This window comes from Psammomys obesus, unplaced genomic scaffold (assembly GCF_907164565.1).
Source record: "Psammomys obesus unplaced genomic scaffold, mPsaObe1.curated_primary_1811, whole genome shotgun sequence".
Lineage (NCBI taxonomy): Eukaryota > Metazoa > Chordata > Mammalia > Rodentia > Muridae > Psammomys > Psammomys obesus.
The window spans coordinates 5690347-5717797 of NW_026596440.1; the positions used below are offsets into that span (position 1 = coordinate 5690347).

At 44.6% G+C, this 27451-nt stretch overlaps 1 protein-coding gene across 1 annotated transcript; it reads right to left on the reverse strand.

Annotated features, from left to right (window-relative positions):
- Window positions 1-1721: 1721 nt before the first annotated feature.
- Cep72 (centrosomal protein 72) lies at window positions 1722-26857 on the reverse strand. The gene is made up of 12 exons (XM_055597915.1): window positions 26779-26857; window positions 24551-24678; window positions 23227-23419; window positions 21401-21509; window positions 16908-17086; window positions 15465-15671; window positions 14098-14402; window positions 12932-13070; window positions 11301-11497; window positions 8392-8518; window positions 4352-4463; window positions 1722-2261 (listed from the first exon to the last, which is right to left on the reverse strand). The coding sequence occupies exons 1-12, from the start codon at window positions 26855-26857 to the stop codon at window positions 2096-2098; spliced, it is 1941 nt and encodes a 646-aa protein (XP_055453890.1). The 3' UTR covers window positions 1722-2095.
- Between the last annotated feature and the right edge of the window lie 594 nt (window positions 26858-27451).

Consider the following 27451-nt stretch of genomic DNA (forward strand, 5'->3'; position numbering starts at 1 on the left):
CTTCCCAACAGGCACAAAAATCCTTTCTAGATATAGACCTAAAAACTCCAAATAGACAAAAGTACCAAATCTTCTGCAAAGAGCAGATAATCTTCGTGACTCAAAAGATAAAGATGAAATCTTATGACTCATATAACTGACACAGCAGTCAACACAGAAGACTTTTGTGATCTTAGAACATGTTGGATATTTGCCCTCTAATAAGCAAACAACCCTGAAGCAGATATTAGGTAGCCATCCTCTAATTCAAACCCATTCTGATGCCACCTGCTTGAAAGAAGGAGCAGATCTCACAGGTTGAGGGTCAAGCCTGGCCCCAACTTCAGAACATAACATAAAAGAACCAAAGTCCACATTTTCTCCTGTTTCTGACTGGCTAAGAACTGTGGTCTCTTTAAGGCTCTCTTCAGAGTCAATTAATTTGCTTAAGCAGCTCTCAGGACCTAGAAAGCACTTTAGTAATTTACGAAGTCACCACAATGGAAGTAGATGGAAGAGGCATGGGATGAATTGCGGGAAGGCATGGAACTCCGTCTCTGGGTGCCGCTGTCCTCCAGCTTTTCAGTTCCTCAGATGTTCTCTGAGCCCAATCCTCTTGTCTTTCCGAGGAAACTCTATTATGTAGGCATTACTCTGGTCCTTGGTGATCGATTTAACTATCAGCCCCTTCACTTCTAGGAGCTTGGGGTTTGGGTGACACTCAAACCCTCATACCCTGCCTTCATCTTTCCAGTGGTCAGCCACATCCTGAAACCACTTGGGAGTTGGCCAGAAGACAGCTGCCACACAGTGATACCATCCTTCAGAGTCTAAAGATTATAAGTTCTGTGTTTGGAAACCAATGAGGACCAAATACTTATTTTATATCACAATGACCACAAAGAGAAAATTCTTAAAAACATTAGTACCCAGAATGAGTTAATCACAAAAAGACTGATAAAAAAGAATCAGAATAAAGTTTGAACATTCTCTTTAGAAACACTATTAAAAAAGAAGGAACGCAGCCGTTTATAAGTGTGGTCCCCACAACACAGAATCATAGGCTATTTCCTTTATCTATGCTTGGGACAAGTGTTTTAGGTGAGCATTCCTAACCAGAAAAAATGCAGAGCTTTCTGGGTACCATGTTTTTGTTTTTTCCCTTCAGTGCTAGAGATGGAACCAGAGCCTCTCGTGTGCCAGGCAGTGCTGTACCAGAGATGCAATCTTAGTCTAAGTGTTGCACTTTGGACACCAACACAATGCTCAAAAAGTTTCAGGTATTTATTCAATTCTTAGTAAGGTTTTATTTCCTTTATGTTCATGCTTCCTTCAACTCCTTAATGGTAATCACAACGGCTTCTCTAGACAACCCCAAGCTGTCTATAGAGTGCTTACTCAGCAGCACTAGTACACAAGAGCCTCTGTCTGCAGGGCTTCACTCTAGGAGTGTCATCCTGGTGGACTAAATTTACTGCTTCTGATGAGTACTTTTCACATATTTAGTCACCTGGGTTTCATTCTGTATAGTGTGTATTTAAATCTACCCCTGAATTTTGGTTAAATAGTCTGTTTATTTGCAGAAGTTATGGCAAGCAAAAGGGTGAAGCGGAAAGTAGGGAGATTTTTTTTTTTTTTACTATGACATTAACATCATACAAATTCTTAAAATGTTTCTTACATCTATAAGTGTTATTTTTATTACAACTTGGAACTTACTTCTTCTTGCTCACTATGTGTAACTTGTTTTATAGAAGAATTCAATGAGAAAGTTATAGTTTATAGTGCCACTTAAAAAGTTAACTTTTTAAACATAACACAATATATTAGTTCTTTAAATAAGGACTGCTTCTCACATGAAAACATTTTAATTATATAAAACTTTCTTGCATTGGGAAGAAAAAATACCACAGGTACTTTACAACAGGATGTGTAATGACAAAACATCTCAAAATGACAAAGCCCCAGGGTGGAGCTCATCAACTTAAAGCACATAAACAAGCTGAGCTCATGACCACATTTTGAGGATCCTAAAGTGACTGCAGTCTCACCAGGGTATGCATACCCGGGTGCAACCCTGGGGCTAGAACTGATGGAGAACACAGCTTAGTAGCAGCTAGCAGGACTGTCGGCCACCAAGTCGGGAGCTATGGCGTGGGAACAGGGCAGCAGTCTTCTTAAACTCCTGGAAGCTCCAGTGCATCTGCTCTACCTCAGCTCTATGCTGTGCCCGTGTACGGCTCAACTCCTGCAGGAGATGTTCGTTGGTGCCCACCAGGGAGCTGGAGGAGGAAAGGAAGAATAACAAACATATAGCAAAAAGTGGAAATATAAGGGAACAACCAGGGACTGCAGTGAGAGGGAAAGTACACGCTACAGGAACCACTCTACAGGCCGCCAGTGCCCAGCCTGCCGTGGTGTCCAACAGCCACAGCCTGGCTGGAAGCCCACCGGCATGAAGGCATAGCTTACTTGTACGCTAGCCAGGTTCTCCTAACTATAGCAGTGCCAAGGCCACCGCTTGTCCATGGCCCGGTTATCTTTCACTTCTTAATAACTACTATCCCTGCACATGACCTTTCCACATCACACACAGGACACAACCAGATTCCTTAGCTTGAGCAAGCCTCCTAAAAGGCACTGCTGGTCACTGCGAGCTGAGTTTGGGAATAAGTTGAAGGAGTAAATAGTGATGTCTTTCCGACATACCACAGTTCTATAGCAAGACAATGATAACCTTTATGGCTAGCAAAATCATCTTCTGACTCTAGAAAGACCCACTACTCCAATGTTTAATTCCTAGTCATACATGGCTAACTGTGATGTGGCAACAGTACAGCGCAGAGCTGGATTCAGAAGTGCTAGCACATATTTCACAATTTCTCAATACTGCCCTGTCCCCCAGAGTGGCCATAGTGAATAACATCACAAGTTCAGATGCAGCAAGGCAACACTACCTCTGCCGCTTCTGAAGATGGTCACCCAACTGAGTCATCTACTAAGTAGGTGCTAGCCCTATTTGTTTAAATCACAGAAATGGCTGCGGAGTCACATCGGCATGCACATGAGTGGGAAAAAGCCGGATCCCACTATCTTCAGACTTCTACACCTTGTCCTGCCCATATCTGGACCAGGATGCTGGGAGCACAACCAGCAATGTCACTGGGTACCTCAGAGATGGCCTGGTGGATTCCAGGAGTGCATTGCTTTGCCTGCCACAGCTTGGACCCCGAAATTAGTGGCTCGGATTCTTTCCTTCCACTCCTCCCAGCTGAGTCTCAGCTCAGCCTTCTCTGCCAAAAGCCTTTCTAACTACTGTAACTAAAACCTGTAATGGGTCCATGGGGTTACTGGCCTGTAATGACTTAAAGGGAGAGCTTGGCTTCGTCTGACCCTACATGCAGGAATGTGGTCACCTAGTTATAAAACAATGAGAAGAGAGGTTAGCAGGGAGAAGGGAGAAGGGGGAAGAGTGGTAATAGTGACTGCAGGCCAGCACTCCTCACTGGAAGCTCCAGGAACAAGGGCTGCTCTGATGACCTGTTCTCACTCCAGCATTTGTTTCCTTCCCAGAGGAAACTTCCTCAATTGAAATGGGCATCTGCCTTGCCCCTCTCTGCAGTCCTAGTCCTCCTTTCACTGCCCATATAGCAAAAAGTAGAAATATAAGGGAACAACCATGGACTGCAGTGAGAGGGAAAGTACACGCTACAGGAACCACTCTACAGGCCGTGAAATCATGTAACATCAGTAACATCAAGGGCATCAGAAAGGCACTTGGGGAGGCAGAGGCAGGCAGATCTCTGTGAGTTCGAGGCCAGCCTGGTCTACAAATTGAGTTCAGGGCTACACAGAGAAACCCTGTCTTGAAAAGCAAAGAAACCAACCAACCAACCAACCAACCAACCAACCAACCAAATAAAAACCAAAGCCAAAACCAAAAAAAAAAAAAAAAAAAAAAAAAAAAAAAGAAAGAATAGCATGGCAAAGGATGAAAGGATAACAATGACACTTGTATAAGTTCTTCTCACCAACCCAGGGAAAAGAACACTGCACTGTACCTCACTGTCACTTACCCTGTACATTTCCTAGGCCATACTCCTGGTTCCTATACACCTCAAGGTGTTCACACCTCAGCATGCTTACCTCAGGAGCCATACCTCAGGCTGTACACTTCCCAGTCTATACTTCAGAGTACACTCCTTACAGTCATCATCATATCTCATTTTTCACCAAGGAAATGTTCACTGATGCTCAAAGCCAACAGGGCAATGCATGTGGATCCTGAACTTCTGAGAGACACTGCCAACTATTTCTTGGTGTCCCACACTCTGCGCCTCAGCCTCCCCCTGTGACCCACTCAGGCAGGGACCTGTGGCTCTCTTGCAGCATCTGTGTGAGCTGCTGGATCTTGTCATAGTGCTCCAAGTGCTGCTTCAGTTCCACAACTTCCCCAGAGAGCTCCTTCATACTTGTCTGAAGTCCTGAGGGAGAAAGACAGGAAGCAGTATTGTGCTGTGATGTTCATTCACACATTTTGACCATTATGGTTTAAATTAAAGGCAGAAAAAGAATATCAGGTACTCAAAGGCAGAGGTGAAGAGTATCAAAGCCACATCTGTCTCCCTCTATGGCTTAGGGAGAAGCATCATGATGTCTGTGGTGGCCATATACCTGACACACCCACTGATTCCTATCTACCAGTGCCAGAGCTGGTGTTCTCTTCAATCTATGTGATTCTTATTTCTGAATTTCCAACTCAAGGGGAAAAGAGATACCCCATTCATTGGCCCCCTACATCTGAACAAAGGATACAGAAAAATCCATATATAGACACACGGCTGTGAAATCATGTAGCATCAGTAATATCAAGGGAACCAGAAAGGTACTTGGGGAGGCAGAGGCAGGCAGATCTCTGTGAGTTCGAGGCCAGCCTGGTCTACAAATTGAGTCCAGGACAGCGAAGGCTAAACCCTGGACTCAGAGAAACCTGTCTTGAAAAGCAAAGAAATCAAACAAACAAACCAAACCAAAACCAAAACAAAACAACAACAACAAAAAACAAAAGCCAGAAAGAAAAGCATGGCAAACGATGACAATGACACTTGCATAAAGTTCTTCTTACCAATCAGCAGTGCACAAACATCTGTGATGATTTGAGACAAGACAATAGCCTCTCTAAGAGCATAGGTGAAAAGGATTCTGGGAAGACAGCAATGGCAGCCTGGTCTTAGGAACTCCTAGGAACTTTACATTAACCAAACATAAAGAGAAAGTGGACAAAAACCAAAACCCCCAGGAGTCTCATCTCCCTAACCCAAGGGACTAGGCCAAGCCCCAGAGGTATGGTAGCCCATCATGTCTCTGTCTGTGGGGACGATTTGTCCTTAGTGAGGCATCTGCCAGATACAATGTGGAAGAGAACCCAAAGGACACATTTTCATGGGCACTGTGGTAGAATAAGTGACAGTTTCACCTTGCCAGTAAGGGAGACCAGGTGTTCTATGTAGTCTAAGGAGCTAGCCAATTTGGTCTCTTTTAGAACAGAGTCCTCATTGGGAAATAACTGTTATAGCAAAGAATTGAACAAAACATGATAACAGAGAGAAAGGAGGGAAGGTCCAAGAAATTCCCAATGGAGGCAGGTGTATTTTTGATCCATATATTCAGAAAAGGTACTGTGGCCTTTCCTTAGAGTCCTGGACGACAAGAGTCATATAAAACAACTGACAGAAAAGTCTTGCAGACACAAGTGTAAGACATCCGGCTTCTAGATGCTGAGACTCATAGCCAAACTTTGGATAGAGTGCAGGGAATCCTATGAAAGAAGGGGGAGATAGAAAGTCCTGGAGGGGTCTGGAGCTCCACAAGAGAGCAACAGAACCTAAAAATCTGGGCCTAGGGGTCTTTTCTCAGATTGATACTCCGACCAATGATAATTCATGGAGATAACCTAGAACCCCTGCACAGATGTAGCCCACGGCAGCTCAGTCTCCAAACAGGATCCCTAGTAAAGGGAACAGGGGCTGTCTCTGACATTAACTCAGTGTCTGGCTCTCTGATCACCTCCCTGATGAGGGGGACAGCCTTACTGGACCACAGAGGAAGACAATGCAGATAGTCCTGATGAAACCTGATAGGGTCAGATGGAAGGGGAGGAGGACCTCCCCTATCAATGGACTGGGGAAGGGGCATGGGAGGAAGGAAGGGTGGGATTGGGAGGAGACAGGGGAGGGGACTACAGCTGGAATACAAAGTGAATAAATTGTAATTAAAAATAAAAAAGAAATCTAACTTCTGAGAGACGGGCCCACAGAGTAGATCCAACACCCTCACACCATTTCAAAACGAGTAAAGACAAACAGAAAATGACTCAAGAAATAAAGAACAATCTGAGCCAAAATTACAGAATGTCAGAAAACTCATGCTACATTGGCAATAAAGAGCATTACACTCTTTAGGCAAGGCTAGAAAGAAAAGAGAGCCAAGACAACACAAACAATGCCCCACAAAATGCCCACATGGCATGATTGCACTGAGTACACAGAGTGGCATGCCTCCCCTGACAGTAACCGACAGCTCTGTGGCAGTTTGAACATAGACCCATGTGTCTGAATGCTTGGTCTATAGGGAGCGGCATGATCAGAAGGTGTGGCCTTATTGGAGGAAGTGCGTCACTATGTGGGCAGGCCTTGAGGTTTCCTCTGCTCAAGCTACATAAACAGTATGGAGTCTCCTGCTGCCTGCAGATCAAGATATAGAAGTCTCAGCTCCTTCTTCAGCAACATGTCTGCCTGCATGCTGTCATGTTGTCTGCCATGACCATAACAGTCTAAACCTCTGAACTGTAAGCCAGTCCCCAATTAACTGTTTTCTTTAAGAGTTGCCATGGTCATGGTGTCTCTTCACAGCAACGAAACCTGAAGACAAGCTTTCAATATAGACCTAAGAACCCCTCTACCCTTGGCCACAACAAGAGGGAAACTGAGCCAACTACCAGGGCTAGTGAAGTCATGAATCTTAGAAAAAAACAAAACAAAACCCTATAACTATCACTTTACTAAACCAGCATGATTCCTAACTACACTTTACATTTTGTCCTAATACCCACAGATAAGCGTGGTCCTCACCGCTCACCATGGAAATGTCTCTTTCAACAGAGGAGACCACTACAGAAAACAACCAATCAAAAGGCAAAGCTGTGGAACAGTCCCAGTGGGTACAGCTACAAAACTCATCACACTTATGTCTCAGAAAACACTGTAAAAGTGGGGTGGGGTGGGAAAGACCATTAAGAGCCATAGGATCAGAGGGCTTGCTGTTAGACTATGTCTTCAGGTAATGTCAGAAATGACACCCATAAAGTCTTGTCAATTTGACTGCCTAAATGTGAGCTAACAACAGACATGGCTAAGCGGATGTGCCACGAAGCTTCAATCTTCTACAAAGAACTCCAGCCAACTAAGGAATGCTGGGAGGAGAAGAAAGTCTTCCCCAGGGAAGAGCACACTAACCGGCTGCCCAATACCGAATGGTCGGCCCTGCAGACATACGTGCAAGTAATATTGTCTAGTCTGAGAAGGTTATATTTAGGAAAACACACACACACACGAAACAACAATAATAATAAAATAATAATAAAAAAGAGGCCATAAATTTGAAAGACTGGTATATTCTAGCACTCAGGGAAGCACAGGCAGGCAGATCACTATGAGTTTGAGGCCAACTTGGTCTACAAAAGCTACAGAGAAATCCTGCCTCAAAACAAAACAAAACAAAACAACAAAACAAACCCAAAAAAACTAAACAAACAACAACACAAAAAACCCTCTTATCATTTAACAAAACACCCCAAATAATAGCAAACAATAAGAGATCTGAGGAGACACTCGGCCCAAGAGTCAGACGTGGCTGGAATTCCTCACCTGTGGTGCTTCATGTGGCAAAAGCTGTGGTACAAAGGATCAGGCAGGAGGCAGTTAGCTCCTGGCTCTTTAAAGTTTCCCTTGAAAAACTGCATGCCCTCCTGCATACAGAACCCTAGGCGTTTGACCTTGACTCTTCTTAAAATGGAAAAACAAAACACCCCAAGAAGTGAAGAAAGAAATGAAAATTATCTGGACCTGAAACAAACAGTGGTAAGAGCTGTCAAGACCCTGCTTTCTCAGGAAGCACAATGGCCAAGATCTAGATGGCGGTGGAAGCAGCCAAACAAGAAGCTACCTCCACATACCACCCCAGACTAGCTGCTATCGGCAGTCATTAACGACTAGATTGCGTCTCCAGACCCACTCAGACAGTATTGACTGATTCCAACTCTTGGCATAAAGTGGCTTAGAACAATGTCTACCCTATGTACCCGTGAGCCCCAGATTTTACCAAGTAGTGTTACCAAATAAGCTAAGCCCTTACCAGTGATCTGCAGAGTTAATGCAGCTGAAGTGTCTGCGTTTTTTACTTCTTTTTTTACACTGAACAGAAGAGATTTTAAGTTACTATTCTCTTCCAAGGATTTGTCCAAATGTTGTCTCAATGTGTCCTGGAGGTGTAGAAAACAAATGCAGACAATTCAAATTCAGTCAATATATTTAATGAAAGGAATCAAACTCTGGACAAACCATAGACTCAAGTTTCCCTTTTCATAGTATAACTCTAAATTACAACAACAAAAAAAACAAAACAAAAATCACACTCTCAAGTATATTCGCCTACCAGCAGGCCACCTACCTTAGCCTGACCCAGTGGAAGGAGGAGGACACAAGGAAAAGGAGGGAGGGGAGGCAGGGTATTCAGGTGTAATACTAGAGGAGCAATGGCTGGTAGTCAGTGGGTCCTCTCTCTCCATAAGGATCCCACTGTCCCAGCAGATCCCCAGAATGCTGTACCCTTCGGTGTTAGTGGCATCCTTTCTATGGCATTCCACTATGATCTGGCTCTTCAGTCTACAAATATGGGAATTCCATCAGTCATCCTCTATCTCTCAGAAGGAACTGAGGCCTGGGGCCCTTAGTATTTTCACAGGCAGGGAAAATGCTGAATATTTATGTTGGGCATTAAGACTGAGACATGAAATAGACATCAAAACTACCATCAGAGCCAGTAATGGCAGCTATTGAAAAGTTGTTTTTTGACAGTAAGCCACGGAAGCTGCCTGTAAAGCAGATCTGTACGCATCTGCCTGCAACTCAGGTACCAGCAGGCATACTCATAAGGAAAGCTCTAGACAGTGCTGGCCTGGGAAAGAAAGAGTGAGAACTAGCATCTCACCAAAGTGCAGGCCCGGTTTACCTTATTTACTGAATTTATAAATTTATTGTTGAATTTTTAAGTATCTTTATTGCATATGTATGCCCACCAGACTGTGATGTCTCCAGTTAAAGGCTGACTGCCAGACCCCAAACCACTTCTTTCAGCAGCAGCTTTAAATCTTCCTTTCAAAGCACCTCTGACCCCATACAGGCTCTTCCTTCTGGTACTAGCTCTCAGTGGGTTATGCTGGCTCCTACCTCAATCATACTCCAGGTTGTGACAGGCACAGGCAACAGCGGACTGAACACACCCAGAGCGGGCAGGTACAGCTGCTTTGGAAACAGTACTCAGGAGACCATATTAGGGTCAGAGCCTCTGCCTCAGGACATAATTCTAGATGTCACAGGAAGCTCCCCTCAGGCTAATGTATCCATGTTATGGAGCTCACTAGAGTTTGCCAACAGTTATTCTGGAAGGTGGCTCTCTTTGGTCCATTACATGCACTTTCTCAGCTGTCCCAGGAGGTGGTTATTACCATATGAACTCCTCATCCACTTGCTGGATATTCCTTCTCCAAGGCTGGATAACCAGAAGCATGGCTCAGCTCACTCAGTGAGGGAACTTTAACAGGTTCCTGTCTTGACATGTAAGGTCGCCCTTCAGCACAGATACTTTTTGTGTATCACTTCCGTACTGCAGCAGGGCAACACTAACTCTTGGGCCCTTTTTATCTGGGTGCCACTGTTCCAGATCCCACAGGGCTCACTGTGTCTTCCTTAACAGGTACTGCTGGTTGTTTTCTTGTGAAAGACTATACTGTGTCCCATGGGGCCAACGACCCACATAGACAAAACTCCACATAGCACTGCAGTCCAGGCCCACTGGGCTCTGGCCCTCTCCAGATGCAAGAGCTCTGTGCACATGGCAGGAGAGCCAGTGTTTTCAATACAAGAGACCACCTGTGCCAGTTCGCTGTTTCTTTTTTTCCTCTAAAAATGGAGTTTCGAGTGTCATCTCTTATACAGATCTTCCCAAAATGAAGATATCATTAGTCAGGCAACTTTAAACTTTCACCCAGGGATACTGTGGTATGTTCATCTACCACAGTATGATGGTGTGAAAGGTGATGAAAGCAGGATGCAGGCCAGGCATCTGCTGCAGGGACCTGCTGACCTAGAGTACATGGTCCCTAAGTGCTCATCTTGTCAGAGGTGGACCAATACACATTGGCAGAGGAGACAGACTGGCATCCCCTTACTGGTACCACGAAGACTCCTGTAGCCCTTACAGAAGCCCATGTGGCATCAAGACCTTCTGGGAGGGAGCCTGGAAGAAGATCCTGACCTGTCAGGCTTTCAGGTAAGTGCTGAGTCTTGGCAGCTGATTTGTGCTCAGTTAATCTCAGTTCATTGCAGAAGCTGGCCACAGAGTGTTCGCCTGTGTTTTGTTTTGGGGTTATGTACTACAAAGCCACAGAGCTAAGCAGAAGATTAGTACTTGCTCTGCTGGGAGCACTGGTAGGTGGCCCTGCGGCCTAACCCTTCTGCCTTTGATATAATCATTAACATAAACTTAAAGGAAGTGAGAGCACCCCAATACTTTAAACATGATGTAACCACACAAGGATCAGCTTAGACGCCAGGTTCAAGTTTGTACAGTTCTCCAAGTACCAACTCATGTTAGAGAGTCCCCTAGACTCAGACACAACCATCAAATGTTGCCTGGTTGGTGCAGAAGAGAGGCAAAAAGCACAGATGACCCAGCTGACTAAGCCTATGCCAGGGACAGGATGAGTATGGTTCACTTCCTCTTCCCCCATCTCTTCCATCTAGAGTCTGAGAAGAGAACATGAGGCAGAATGTTGGCAATTAGCAGCATTGCCGTCACAGGTTACTGTTTTCTGGGACCTGGGTGTTAAGCAGTTATACCAGCTGCTAATATGGGGAAACTGCTTCATCCTGGAGCAGCAAGGAGCTCCACAGTGGCTGCCCACGGGGCTGCCCTGACTCTGTGAGGCTGGGCCTGTCTTTCCCTTGTCCCATGAACAAATACAAACAGCAAAGAGCGCTCACCAGCTCCTTCCTGGTACTGTTGAGCTCTGCAGTCACCTGGTTCAAGGTAGTAGTGTACTGTTGCTGCTGCTCAGCAAGGCGGCTTTGCAGAGACTTATTTTCAAGAGACAGGAAACTAAGTCCTTCCTTTTCAAGTGCTGAACTGTCCCTAGCTGCTGTGAACTCTTGAAGAGATGACAAAACATGCCTGGCCTGAGCTAGGAGTCAAAAGGAAATACCGTTACCATATCATAGCTAAAGGATGGAATATAAACAAGCACAACAACAACAAAAAGCTCACTACACAGACATGACTTGAAAGCAGAGTACAGAAACACTGGCACCTTGAGATCGCCTTGCTTGGCTTCGCTATGAGAGTAATGGATATAGCCTTTAATTTATGAAAAAGGCAACCCTGAAGACAAGGCTGCACATGCTAGGTAGCCATCAGGAAGATGTGCTGAATGTATTAGGGAGCCTAATACTCCAGGCTGGCAGCTGCACCATGGCCACCACAGCTAATGGAGCACTTCTGTTGAGGCAAGACAACTGTCCTGATTAAAGACTACATTTATAGCACCCAAGATCCAGTGCTGCAGTTCCCTAAGCTTCTGATCCAGGGATAACTAAAAGGGTCACGACCCTGGGAGAGTGCTCAGGAACTATGCTGGCTACTCTAAGTCAACCTGAAACCCGAGCTAAAGTCACCTGAGAGGAGGAAAACTCAATTAAGAATATGCTCTCTATGAAGGCAGGCCTTTAGGGCAATTTTTTAGTTAGTGATTAATGGGGGAAGAGCCCAGCCAATTGGGGGTGAAGCCATCCCTGGACTGGTAGCCCTGGTTCCATAAGAAAGCAAATGGAGCAAGTCATGAGGAGTAAACCAGTAAGTAGCACTCCTCCATATCCTCTGCATGAGCTCCTGCCTCTAAGCTCCTACTCTGTTTGAGTGCCTGTCCTGACTTTTTTCCATGATGAACTGTGATATAGAAGAATAAGCTGAATAAATCCTTTCCTTCCCAAGTTGCTTTTGGTCATGGTGTTTTACCATAGCAACAGTAAGCCTAACTAGTAAGACGGGAACCATGGTAGGCAGTGGCTTAAGCAGTTCAGTGCTGATGGGCCTGGCTCCCAAAAGACAGTAACATGTAGGCCAGGCTTCTGGAAAGCAGCCATTGCCCAGGCTCAGAGCATAACACTGCATGAGAAAGCCTAGCACACTGTCACCCTGAATCTCCAATATGGAGACCTGAGTCCTCACTAGGGAAGACAATCCCACTGGGTTCCTATCATATACCTGAACCTGTGAATCCAGGGCCCCGTACTCAGCCAGATGGACAAAGAAAATCAAGACACGAGAGAGTTTCCCAGCCTTCCAAATGCCCAGAAGAAGACCAAGTAATTAGAAACTGATACTGGGCACAGCATTTGTAGCACTGGCAAGTGGTAGCCCATAGTCACAAAGCACTCCAGTCACTGAGAAGGGCAGCAACATGTAGGGAGGACATGTAATAAATCCTGTAACACTCAGAAGAGAGTATCTGTTACACAGTTGGGAGACAAATATCCACTTCTCTTGTGTCAGCACTCAGAGGCCCAAACCCAGCAGGCGAGCAGAATCTACTAGTAGGTGCCGCTAGGAGAGGGCTCACCAAGGAAAGCCTCGTTGCCATGCAGGGATCCACTGCCACTAGCGCACCTGTCGAGTAGGTCGAGGAGAGCCTCCAGAAGTGCCACTTCCAGAGTGGACCTTCGCTCAGACCCCGCTGCCAAGCTGAGCTTAGGAGACAGCTAGGATAAAGACACAGTAATTAAGATGGTTAGCAGCTCACTGCAAAACGTTAGGTCTCTAACACAATATGCCAGCATCTAAAATGTTTGTCTCCACAACAACAACAAAAAAAACCCATGCCCGGGGGGTCACAACCCTGAGCTGAGAATAAGAGACAGCCTTCTCTGAAGCTAGTTCCTCATGGGGCTGAAACAACCTCACAGCTCTCCCCTCCCATTTTCCCTCTCTCTCAGTCCAGAACCTGGGAAACAGAGGCTGCAAATAGACATGGTCACATCACATATGAAAACAGCCCACAGAACTAATGCTTATCAGCGGCATCTGCCTCTCTCTGTCCTAGTCTAGAAACCCCCGGAGTGCACCCTAATTGTGGCTTCAAAGAGCCAGCTTGTTTTTCCCCAGGTATTGCTTAGGGCCAATCAGAGAATTCACCACCTTGAAAGCTCTCTAGATTCTAAGCCAAAGGGCTCTACTTCCTAGACTTTCCCGTTTCCATTTCAACAGGCTCTCAGAAAAATGCCATTTTCCCCACACTGCTCCAGCAGCTCTCACTTCAGGGGGTGGACCTTGAGTCTCAAAGCCTCCAACTGGGCCAGCTGGCTGCAACTAAGACAGTGGCGTAGCTCTGGAACCTCCAGGTCCTTGAGGATTTAAAAAACTCTTAATTCCCTCATTAGAAATGAATCCTTCGGAAACCATAAAATGTATTCCTAGGATTCTCCCCTCATGACAGTGCAATTGACGACTCAACCTGCTATAAACCAGATTCCAAATTTGGAGACAAATGTAAATATGAGAAAAATCATCCCTATTATGTGGTTGTGTTTGCCTCTCAGAACCAGAGCACTAGAACAGTGGAGCATGAGACCAAGGAAGTTGTTCAAAAGCAACTTCACTGTGGGGGTCACAATTAAGACTGAAAATATAAGATATGGCAAACAAGAGACCAAACAATTTGCTGCTGAAATACACTTAAGGGAAATGAGGTAGGTTTTCACATGCTGACCCTCTGCTACAGCTGCTTACCACTCTGGGGTCACTTGTGCCATGAGGTACCAGCTCTTCGGCCTCCAAAGACTCAGAGTGAGTCAAGGCTATCTGACTGTGGCTCTCCAAGCCATTCTGTTGGCTCAGACTGTCCTTAAGACCAGAGGGCCCATCAGCCCTCTCTAGGCAGCTCAGACACTCCTGGTCTGAAGGCAGCTGGAATCGACCACCAGGCATCCTTCGCTTCCTGTACTTTTCAGGAACAGGCAAAGGATTTAGTATCTTTTGTGATGACAAAGTTGACTTCTGAGAGGATGAAGCACAGTCCCCAACATCCGTAGAGTCTGTAATACAGAGAAAATGAGCAGACTGAATTCTCTCAGTCTGAATTCTCTCAGACTGAATTCTCTCTGATTTGGAGGCTGGTACTGCAATTTTTAAAAGTACTTCCATAAATGTGCAGGTGTCCATCAGGCACAGGCACAGGCACACACAACAAACACATGCATTATCTATGGACATGTATACACATAGAGACACACAAGAGGAAAAAGTAGGAGGGGAACGGAGGAAGGGACATAGGGAGCAAACATAGTAAGGCAATGATTTTGAAAAGAGCCTTGATGACGTGGACAGAATCCATCCTTGTTAAGTCATAGATTTTTAAGTCCTTGCTCTGCATTAGCTTACAGAATAAATGTGTCAACAAAGTTCTCTATACAACATCACACATGTGCATTTCCAAGAGATTAAATGGGCAGGGATACTCAAATGACATGGGGGATCCTATGTCTTTTCTCATTAATGCCCTTTGGGAGGGGCAGACATACTCTTGTCTAGGGAAGAACAGTAAAAGCAGGGAAGGCACTGAACAGAAGCATGACCCTGGCTTACTCACAGCCTGGAACTCTAAACAGCCACACTTCATGACCATGGTACTTCTGAAGGCCTCACAAATGTGACCAAAACAAGTGCCTCAAGATAACAGGTTCATTTATGTGGGAAGTTTTTGATTCTTACACTATGGATGCTCATGGTACTCTCAATTAACTTATTTAACTTTCCTCATCTTTGGTATTAAAAATGTAGCTACTGTCATGAGTTTGGCCCATGTATTTAGAAGAAAACGTGTCTACAGGGCTAAAGAGAGCTAGGGAGAAATGTGAGAGGCAGAGTAAAAGTATGTGTACACAGTGGGAAAATACCAAGAAATTTATAAACCAGCAATCTAAAATATGGGTATATGAGAAACTCTGATGTACGAAATCCTTTCCAAATATATTTTAGAACTTCATATATAATAGGAATAATGACATTGGGGAAAATTTTAGAGTCAGAAAAAAACACTGCGAATGACATGTGACCACGCAGAAAGGCAGCTTGGCCCGACAGGCCCAGGCGGCTACCTGGCTGTGACGTGATGCGGCTGTGCTGCACATGCACATGGCAGGCCTCCGGCACTCCATGTGGGGGGAGCTCCCCACAGAGCTGGTCCTGTGGAGAATGAGCGAGACAGCACCCTCTGGAGATGACTTTCTTCTTCTCGTGGCCTCGCCTCGCTGAGTCCCCACATTGGTGCTGGATGGACAAAGGACTCAACAGATGTCTGGACTCTATGTTATTAAAAAACATTTTGAGTCTTACTTCACTAAAAATTACATTTTAAGTTTGTGAAAACATATGACTCTATAAAGCTTAAATCAATTAAATAAGACAAAATAAAAAAACTGAGTTACTACAGCAGTAAACACTGGAGTGAATTCCTGCTGGTTCTACAGGCAGGAAAATGGCAGTGCTCAGGGATGACAAGCCTCAATCCCAAGTAACCAAGATGAGGGGACAGTGTGCGGAAGACAGAATGGGAAACAGATGGGGCCAACTGCCTCAACAAACGTCTGGAGCGATCAGAGATGGCTCCTTTCAACAGCTGCTCAAAATAACTGGAAGTGAGAGGTCTTAATCAGCAATAGCACTCTCACAGGACTCAGCACGGACTCCCACTGTGGCCTGTACACAAACTGGACAGTCCTTCTGTAGCACAAGGTGGGAAAGGTCTCAATTAGGACACAATAAAGCGCTTCTAACATAGGAAAAATGACTCATTGGGCTTGGTTGTTCTTTGAAGCACTGTTAGGAAAGCGAAAGGCAATCAATCAATGGAGTGAGAGAAAGGTCTCAGATCCAAAATTCACACATAGTTTGTATGATTCAACAACAAAAGGGTGGGCAGACTTTAAGGTATCATAGGAGAAAACACACCTGCCAAGACTGCGTCAACACCCTCCAGGAAAAGGTAAATTAAAACTATAACACAACCACAAACTCAGGAGAAGAATTAGGGTTAAGAGGACTGAGGACAGCAGGATTGGAAGACTGTGGCTCAGGAGCTGCTGGTTACAGCATGAATGGCTCTGGGAAACTCATCGTGGAGAACAGACATTAAGTTAAAGCTTGTGAGTAAGTCTCTGATGAAAGGCAGAGCGCCTAGACTCTGCACATTAAGTTTGCATAGTTTGAGAGGCTCTGAGATCCTGATAGGTACAGTGGCTTAACCAGGCTCCTGAGCACTGGCATATCCTAAGAGCCAAGTGACCAACTGCTCCTCACAGGTGCTGTGGACATCTAGTGTTCTTGTTTATGTCAGACATTATTTTTCCTATGCTCTGAGAAAGAATGAAATTCAAACAACTGTAATTATGACTAGACTGAACTTAGACCCATTAACTTTTCCCTTTGTAAAGGGAAGTGCAAGAATTAGTATTCAAAGACAATACTATAAGCATCGTAAGTATATGCTCAAGCCCAGGCCTTCCTGAACCATGGAGCCTTCACTGTGCTGCATAGCGCACCTTGGACATAATAGAGGTCAGCCTCATGTTCCTTCTGGCTGGAGCTCGTGCTCCCAGGAGGATTGCTTAGGTCCCATTCACACTCAGCAATGAGATTCAGGACAGCCTCATCATCAGCATCCATAACCAAGCATTTCTTGGCTGAAGTATCAGCACATCTGTTTCTGGAGTGGTATGGTCTGCAAGGGAAAAGAAAACTCTTCAGTGTCAGCAGGCCCATATACACTCCACCCTACAGGAGACCCTCACACACCTCTTTGGAAGAATTTGTTGGTTGGATAGCTCTCATTACAAAGTAACCTGGAAGAGGGACTTGGCCCAACTGGAAACTAAAAGCAATGTCACAACATGGCACCAATCCTGTTACCCCAGATTAAATAGAAGTCCACTAAAATTAGCTAAAAAGTTTAAAGTTTCTAGACTATTTCTCTGTTCATACAATCCTCTAACAGATTAAATGTCAACTTGTTTTTCCTTGGCACATCTACAAGAAATACATGTGATCAAGAGACATAAAGGACCTCATGTTCCTGATGCTTATATTATCTATGGCTGACTGAGGCATGGCTAACACAGCCTTCCATACATGTAAGATAATCAATGCCCAGTCACTACTCAAGATAAGCTAACTGAACAGAGATTTCAGGGGCCACATACAACAAAGAAGAAAGTTCACAGAAATTGTTCAGAATTGCCACCAAACTTCAACAAGCAAGAACAATACATCCAACTGAATAGAGAAACTGACTTCCAGAGATGCTACCAAACTTTCTATTCAAAATGTCCAATACTTAACCATAATTAAAAGGGATGCAGAGAAAAAAAGAGGTACAGACTTGTCAGGCAGTGGTGGCACACACCTTTAATCCCAGTCTCAAGAGGCAGAGGCAGGCAGATCTCTGAGATCAAAGGCCAGCCTGGTCTATAGAGTGAGGTCCAGGACAGCCAGGGCTAACCAGAGAAACTTTGTCTCAAACCAAACCAAACCAAACCAAAAAAGGCACAGACTGTATATATATATACACACACACCAAAAAACAACAACAACAACAAAAGCAACCCACCAAATTCAGAAATTACTTGAAAAAATGAAGACATTATAGACTTTCTAGACAAAGAACTTGTTCAACAGGCTGGAAGAAACCCTCACAAAGAACTAGAAGAAAATATGGGAACAAGGTCTCATTAATGGAGAAATCAACAATGAGCACAAAGTATTAAAGTAACCAAGCTAGACAGCATCTTTAAATGGTATTGGGGAAACTGGGTTCTACATTTAGAGAAATGAAATTTGATTCCTTTCTCTGAATCCTGCACACAAATCAATTCCAAATGAATCAAAGATCCCAATGTTAGACTTGAAACTGAAAAGTCTACAAGAAAAAGCTGCCTTGGGCATGCTGGGATGGACCAGAATCTTTAAATGACCCAACTAACCTGGGCATGCGCGCTCAGCTCCCACTGCTTCGGTGGTGGGGGTGTGTGGGCCTAAGCTGCAGCTTGTAATTTACAATAAAAAAAAACCTCATGTATTTAAAAAAAAAAAAAAAAAAAAAGAAAGAAAGAAAAGAAAAAGCAGGGAGTGTACTTTGGGATAGAGCTTCAAGTTAAGGCCTTTCTGACTAGGACAATGGTCACCCAGGAAATAAAGTAACAACCGGCTAGTGGGATTTCATGAAATTCAAAAGCTTCTGAATTACAAAGAAAACTATTAATCTACTGAAAAGGCAGCCCACAGAATGAGGGAAAAATCTCTGGCAGCTATGTATCTGACAAAAGATTAGTAAATCCCAGAATAGGGGAGACAGGAATAAGTGGATTCCTGGGCTAGCTGGCCGGACAGAACAGCCTACTTGGGAAGCTCCAGGCTCGTGAGAGAGCCTGGTATGAAAGATGGGGCACCCAGCTAGTTCAGACTGTTGGCTATTTTTCTCCTTCACAAGTGTGCACAGTGCCACTGGCACTATAAAAACTTCCCGGGAGGACAAAGTTTCCAGGGTAGATTCTCCTCAGCCTATGACTGTTTGATTCTCCTGTTTGATTCTCCTCAGCCTATGACTCAGAAGTAGTATCTTAGAGTCAGACTTTGGAGAATAAGAGACTGTGGACAGCTCATCTCTAAATGGGATAATATATCACACCCCACCACCCCCAGTGTTCAGGGTCACCTTGGAAGTAGGAAGAGTCTAAGAGCTACATTGGCCAGACATGACAGTGCCATTGCACAGGTGAACTCACAGTGGCTGTGAAGACCCGCATCGTAGCAGGCCTGCCAAGTCCTAGCAGACAGGAGAGGGGCTCATTTGTGCTGAGAAGTCATTCCAACTGATAGCGGCTAGAAGAAGGAAGTCAGTTCTCTTCAAGGATGTGGCCCCTGAGAAGCTACTCACACTCCTGCAGATGATCTTATACCCCCACACACAGGAGGCACGAAGTGGACTCAGCGGGTTAAAAAACAAAAACACATGAAGTTATAGGAAGAAAAAGTGGTAAAAGTGGTGGAATAGAAAGGAATTGGAGTGGAGGAAAATGAGGTGGAAAAAAAGGAGGAAGGTTGTGGTCCTTAGAAGATGGCTCTGTTGGTACAGCGCCTACCTTGTAAGCACGAGGACCTGAGTTCGGACTTTACATGCATGTATGTGATAACCGGGCATGAGAGCATGCATCTGTGGTCAGCCTGAGGTAGGAAATAAGTAGTGAGGGTGGTAGATCAGTGTAATTCTCCGGTTAACTACTCTATCAGGGTCAGTGAATTCCAGGCTCAGTGATAGGCCCTGTCTCTCCAAACCTAGGGCAGAGCGCGACTAAGGCAGAACGTGACTGAAAGGTATCTGAACTTGACTTTTTACTTCGACATACATGCATGCACACAGGTACACACACAGATATGTACATACACACACCCACAAACACAATGGTGGGTGGCAACTGAAAAAAAGTAACTTTGGTTGTTCTCTCATTTGGTATCGACAGATGTAAAAACAACTCATAAATACAGGAGAGAAGAGTAATTTAAAATATTAAAATAGTACACTAAAAGTATATATTCAGGTGTGGTGGTGCATGCCTTTAATCTCGGCACTCGGGAGGCAGGAGCAGGTGGATCACTGTGAGTTTGAGGCCAGCCTGGTGTAAAGTAAGTACAGGACAGCAAGAAACCCTGTCTCAACACACACACACACACACAGAGTCTCCAACACAAAAGTAGTAACAGACACTAATGAATAAAAACTGGCATAAGGAACAGAAAAGAGAAAAACAGGTCCTTTCTTATCAGCACTACAATAAGCAAACATGAATTGAACTTTCCAATTGAAGGACAGAGATTGGCAGAATAAAGGAAAATCATGATTCAACTCTATGCTGTATATTAAGACACTCACTCCAGAGTCAAAGATGCAAGAAGATATGCCATGTGAATGATACCAACAGAGATGAGGTAACTACTAAGGGACTAGAAGGGAGGACCTCCCAAGGAAAGGGAATACAGTGTTCCAGAAGGACAAGAAGGAGACCTGAGGGGGAGGATTAAATGAGCAAGGGGACAGAAGAGAAGGGGAAGGAAGGGACTATGAGGGGGACAATGAACACCAAGAGCCATTTGAGGAGCTGTATGAAAATCTGTTACTGTAGAAGTTTCCTAAAAGTGTATATGTCACAGAGTTTTATGTCAACTTGACACATGCTGAAGTCATCTCTGAGAGGCGGGAACATCAATTAAGAAAATGCATCCAAAAGATCAGGGGTGTAGGCAAGCCTGTCAGGCATTTTCTTTATTAATAATTGATGGGGAAGGACCCAGTTCATTGTGAGTGGTGCCATCCCTGGGTTCTATAACAAAGCAGGCTGAGCAAGCCATGAGGAGCAAGCCAGTAAGCAGCACACCTCCATGGCCTCTGCATCAGCTCCTGCCTCCAGGATCCTGCTCTGTTTAAGTTCCTGCCTTGATTTATTTTAGTGATGGTCTGTCACCCGAAAGTATAAACCTCTTCTTCCCCAAGAGGCCCTGGACATAGGGTTTCATCACAGCAACAAAACCCATAACTAAAACAATACACATATATGAAAGAAAAACAAACTTTAAAAACAGAAAGAAAACATTTTCTCCATAAACTGGATCATAGCCAAGACCTGTTGCTGATATGCTAATACTCCCCTTAGCACCATAATGTGAGAGAAATAAAATCAGACAGAAAGCCAACATAAGAGACACCAAGAGACCCAAAGTGCAATGCTCTGTGGTATGGTTGTCTATACAGCAGCTTTCCTGTTTGAAATAGGCTGGCAGCTCTGAAGGAACTTCTGGAGAAACAGAGATAGACTGCATCACCACCTACTTGAGCCCCAGTCAGAGCTGAGAACTTCTTCCATCTGTTCTGCATCCTTGTCTGGCAGAGGCAGCTAGCACACAGACATTTGTGCCTGACGGTTGACTGTCCTGTCATCAGGCAAGTTTGAGATCCATCTCTGAGTGGAACCACATCAATCCATACCTTCCAACTGTCAATGTGGCTGAGAAGTTCTCCTGTGAGTCCAGTGAATCCTCTGAAGCAAAATGAAGCTGAGAAGCCTTCCGCTCACTCTCTCTCACAGGACGGTCATCTAAAAAGAAAATTCCCAGAACCGTAAAGAACAAGAGGGGCAATGATGGCCATGTTCTTCCTGAGAGTGGACACACCTCACACCACTATCCTGGAGCTCACACTACCGAAAGGCTCTGGTGCCTCAGGGATGACACAGCTCTCATCAGTGAATGTCATGCATTATCCTGGAATGAAGAGCTCTGGTAACTACACTTAGCTTCTCAACAATGCCAAATACAATGCCAAGAGGCTACGCCTTCAAAGCCCACTGCCCACGACCTGCTATGGAACACGGAGATGGCCCTTGCGAAAGGAGGACGCAAGTGAGGTGCACTCCCACTTAAGACATGCTTCTTAAATGTGCATGCCAGACACTGGCTAAGTCCTGTCACATAAGCACATTAAAGGTCTGCAGACAGAGTTCTCAACACAATGAAGAAGACTGACATTAGCTAAGCTTGCTCTTAAAGGCGAGTTCAGTCCTCAGAAGCCCAATGCTGGAACACAGAGAACAAGGAGAAACCCCAAATGTCCCATATAGCAAACCCAGGCAAGAATTCCTGGCTCCTCTTATGTAATACCTAAGGATAAGGCGGCCCTTTCTCTGGGAACTTTCCCCATTTTATTATAGCATTCACGCTGCACATGTGGTTAAATTCCCATGCTATCTTCTAAACAGTATTTACTCTATGGCAGAAAATTGTGAAAAATAGTAAAGAGTAAGAAAAAAAACAAAACAAAACCCACTATGTTGCATAATTACACGTCTTCTATGGACTAGGAGAACATGTCTCAGCTGAGCTACTTTCCCCTCAGATATAATGCAAATCCCTAGACTACTCCACCAGAACTCAAACACAAAACTTCCAAAGCCAATGAAGTCCACCCTACCCCAGACCTGCAGCCACTTTTCCCTAGCAGCAGCATCCTCTCTGACCTATTGCATCCTACAGAGGGGGAGCAGGCTATCCCTCTGCTCCTTTCTCCACAATTTAATCCAGAGCCTTCCAAATTCCCACCTACAAGCAGGACCAAGCCACTCTGCAGGCCCTACACAGACCAAGAAACTTTTCTTCCAGCATCTGCCTATGCAGGGCCTTTGGATGGGATTTTTCCAGTGACCCTCACTTCAGTAATATCCCTTTGCTGTGGATGAAAATAGCTCTTACATTCTTCCTCCATATCAACTCTGGATGATCCTAAACCTAAACTTTTCAGGCAAGAGGAAGGCAGCGATTTAAAACTAAAGAATCTCAAGACTACCCATAGTTGTAATGCTTCTAAAACCAAAGCCAAACTCAACTGTTTATTAGTTACCTACAGTCAAATAAAGGATGGAACACAAGCACTTATCCCTTCCAACTATCTTCCAATTAAACACAGAAATTCCAAGTATGTTTTAATTAAACAATGTGTTCTGGGCATTTGCCCCCAGGCTCAGCACTGGTGGTATCTTTTCTCAGGGGCTATCCATCTTGTTTTTTGGGATAAGGCCTCTGACTGGGCTTAGAATTTGGTGATTAGGTTGGGAAGACTAGGCTGGCTGGCAAGACTGAGCTCTTGAGGGTGAAGGATAGCCCAGAGCTAACAGGGATTTAGGCCATCCATGAAACAAACAAACAAACAAACAAAAAACTAGCTTCAATTTCCAACAGGGAACAGCAGTATAACCTATCCAGGAGTACAAAAATGACTCCACTGCATGAGGACGTGAGCGCAAGGGCTCTGCCATCTACCTAGCTGTCGGAGCTTGGGGAGCATGTGTACGACAAACAGGCGGTAGCTAGATTCATTCTTCACAACAGGGTTAAGCCGGAAGTCTACATCCTGGAGCTCCGTCAGGGAGTGGAGCCTAAACACTTCTGATAATGAAGAAATACAGTTGTAGTAGATATTGAGACTCTCCAAGGAGGCCAGATACTGAATGCCCTGTTAATAAGAACACAGCTCAGTTAGTTCACTATGAAAAAAAAAACCCACTGGTAAGGGCTAACCAAATTAAATACACAAAGAACTCATACTATTGCTAGAAAAAAAATAACAATGCAGCACGTTCTTATTTGTGAAGTTCCATGTTCCATATAGGGTGGCAACCACATGGGGTGTCCGAATTGAGGTCTGTGAGTCCCAACGGTACTAAGCACAGCTACTTTCTCTTAAGTGCCCAGTATGAATCAAGCCTTGTGATTTACAGTTTCATTTACTCTGCACACACCCAGATTAGGAAGCTAATGCTTAGGCTAATGCTTTGAGAGGAGGCAACCCTTGGTTTTAGTTAAAGCTGGTTTTGTAGTTTTTTTTTTTTTTGTTTGGTTGGTTTTTCAGGACAGGGTTTCTTTGTGTAAGTAATAACCCTGGCTATCCTGGACTCACTTTGTAGACCAGGCTGACCTCCAACTCACAGACCAACCTGCCTCTGCCTCCCCAGTGCTAGGATTAAAGGCATGCACCACTATAGCCGGCTTGGTTTAGCCAAAGCTGGAGCCTTGTACCTAACTGAGTCAGAATCTGAAACAGATGTCAGGAGTGTTCTCTATTAAGCACCATCTTCCCAGGCAATGGCAGCCTGCGCTTCTTTCAGGGCAAGGCCCTCCTCTCTGAATTAAGCCATAAGCAGTATTCATATAAGCTTCTCACTTGTGTCCCCTTGGGATACTTGTTTTCTCATCATGACTGGTGCAATGAGCCTCAGATTCACACACTGTCATTTATGGTAGAAGGCCATGAATAGATGCCGTTAATAGATACAAAGTACAGAAAGAGGAAAAGAGCATTTGAAGGGATGAAGAGGAATGGGCACATACAATATAGTCTTTGGGGCTATGTTTCATTCCCTTCTTTAGAAAGCTATTACTTTCAGAGTAGTTTAAAGATATAATGGGATGGGTTAGGCACTTAGCTCTAGATAAACACGAGTGACAATATAATACAATCATTCTAAATGTACAGTTTATAAGCATTCTTTGTATAGTTTCAAAACATGTTGCATTTTTTAATCATTAAGTTATGTCCCTCTGATCCTAAGAGTGATAAATTTTAACAAACAAGCCTAAAACGTACCTCAAGACTAACCAAGGAGTTCCGTGAGAGATCTAAGGATTTTAGAGCTGTCAGATGAATCAGAGAGTTCCCCAGGTGGGTAATCTTCTCTTGGTATGTTCCCGGAATAGATAAAGATCGAAGTTCAGCTAAGAACAGAAAATTGTAAGATTTTAATGCTTTTTAAAAATTTGAAATAGTATAACAGAAATTCAATTTGAGGGAATAGTTTAGAACTTTTTAAGAAACGAAGCAGATACTGACAGTCAAACTTGACTTGATCAAAGTATAATTAGGCTTATAGATTCTATCCTAGGCCTATAAATGTACTTCTTATAAACGTTTGCAGAGAACCCCATTAAGTCCTTTCAGCAAGGATTCCCTGCCCTCGGTGTCTGCTCACCTCCACCCTTATTGCATTACTCTTCCTTCACCAGCCCCAGTACCACAGCAAGATTCTGTTCCCTCCTCTTCTTTCAGTAACATTCCACAGCCCTGCTTCCCTGCCCTGCCTGGTGGCTAAAAATGTCTACTTGCCCACGTCATCCTGGGAACAGAATCTTCTCTCCTCACACTGCAGAATCCTGCTGCATCCTGTGCCCATCCCAACAGCCCGGAATAGTCTTTTTTAATGTTCTTGATTTTTTGCTTGTTTGCTTTTGAGACAAATATAGGCATCCATGGATGGCCTCAAATGCTAGATCTTCTTGCCTCAGACTTCTGAGTGCCAGGATTACAGGTCTGCACCACCACTTCTAAGCAAGCTCCTGGACAGCCAGAGCTACAGAGAGAGACCCTATCTTTGAAAGAATGAATAAATAAATGAATAAATGAATGAATGAAGTGGGCTGAGCACTAGTACTCATTGCTGTCTGCTTCCTAACTACAAATGCGATGTGAACATTATAGCGTAGCCACTCTGCCTTCCTCACCCTGATTTTTATCTCCTCCAAATAAACCTTTTCACTCTTCTTATCAGGTATTTCATATAGGAAATGAGAAAAGCAGCTAATATACCCTCTTAGCAAATAAAATCACTGGACAGAAAAATCCTTCTGATTGAATACTATCAGCCAAGATCAATCTGACATTCAACAACACACTTTTCAAATGTACTTGGAACACTCTCCAAGAGACACCAGATTCTTGGTCATTAAACAGCCTCTGCAAATTTAAAATCAAACACAATATGTTTTCTGACCATAATAGAATTATACTGGAATCAACAGAAAAATAACAAGAAAACCTCCAAACACATGATTCTTTAAAAAATACATCCGTAAAGTAAATATAAAAAAGTGAGTAATTCCTAAAGAATTCATAGGTCTAAGAAGATATCTAGAGATATTTTAAAAGCATATTGAAATCAATGAAGGTCAGAACAAGTAATGGTGGCAACTGGCTGCAATCCTAGCTACATGGGAATCTGACTAAAAACCAAGGCCAGCTTGGGCTAAATATGGAGATCATATCGGCTTAAAAATTATACACTTGAAAAATTATAAAAGGTCAGGGTGAAGTTCCATGATAGAGTGCTTGCTTAAGGATGCACAAGACCCTAGGTTCGACCTCCAGAATCATTATAAACAGGAGGGAAACACTAGTAAATGTGTTTGCAGCTAAGTGACATTTAAAGAGCAATTTATAGATCCAGCGTTAAAAAACCAGTATAGAATGCAATAGACACTTCTGTGTACATGTTTGACAACCAAGAAAAAAAACTTAACTTAGTCAAAATCCCAGATTAAAAAAATTAACTCTAGATAAAACCACTATGATTTTAAAAATCGAATTTGTAACCCAAACTCTTCAAAAAAGTTTAGGCCTCCATGGTTTTCCTGGAAGAGTCTAGGTGGTGACAAAGTCACAAAATCAGCACAAATTCTACACGACCTCTTGCACAAAACATAAAAAGGCCCTGATGTCCAAACCGTATAAGAACAGACCTGCATCCCTCATAAACAGAAATACCAAAACCCTCAACGAAATGAAGTGTAGGAAGACAGAGAAGGAAGCTGCTGCAAAAGAGAGACACTGACTCAGCCTGGCCGTACAAACTCGGGCCAGGTCCACTGGCCTCAGCGACCACAGCCACGCCCTTCCTCACAAACCCGCCCAGAGGTCCCGCCTCCCTGTCCCGCGGGCCGAGACCGTCGGCGGCAAAGCCGCATCCACAGTGAGGCACAATATCAGGCCAGGCAGGCCTCCCCGGGGGAGCCCTGAACCGCAGCTGTCGGTCCCACACGCACCCAGGTCGCGGTGGGGACCCAAGGCGCTACGCTCCCGGATAAGCTCCTCGCTCAAAACCAACCGATGGCCTGGCGCCATGTTTTCAAACCGGACGCTGGCGCGTGGGCGCCTGCGCAGTACGGTGAACTGGACTGCGCAGGCCCAACAGTGCGAGGGGCGGACCCGGGCCAGCGGGCGGAGCATGGGTTGTGTCTAAAACTTTCAGGCACCTTCGGCTAGGTTAGCCCAACCGGCTGGGTTCTGTGTCACCCTGCACTGGACCCTCCCCAGGACATCCCCATTAGCAGCAGCTAGTGCCCGGGGCATTCGAGTCTACTCCCACTTCCGTTCATCTTTCCCTACTCCTTCCAGGAGCGGTCGGCCCCGGTGCCATCCCGCCGCAGCTCCTGGGATGCTCCTCCTTCCCGCCAGGACCCCTCACAGAGAGACTTCCACTGGGAGAGACAGGCTGGGTACAAAAGATTCGCAATGTTCTCCCGTCTAAGACACGTAGAAAGCCCCTTCGTCAAACTCGGGTCTACTGAGCAGAACGTTGTACATCTAGGAGACTTCCAGGCAATGAACAGATAGATATCCACGCTTTTCAGAGACAAAACAAAAGGCTTTTGCGGTTGCCGTCTAGGAGAAGTGGCGTCTCAGGGTACAGCCCAGGCTTTTTCCAACACCCAGGAC

Coding starts and splice junctions, on each gene's coding strand:
- Cep72 (XM_055597915.1), bottom strand. CDS start 26,857: ATGGCGCCAGGCCATCGGTTGGTTTTGAGCGAGGAGCTTATCCGGGAG. Junction 8,519..11,300: donor ACAGTACCAGGAAGGAGCTG/GTGAGCGCTCTT, acceptor CTACACCTCCAG/GACACATTGAGACAACATTT. Junction 4,464..8,391: donor ATTAACTCTGCAGATCACTG/GTAAGGGCTTAG, acceptor TTTCTCCCTCAG/GACTTCAGACAAGTATGAAG.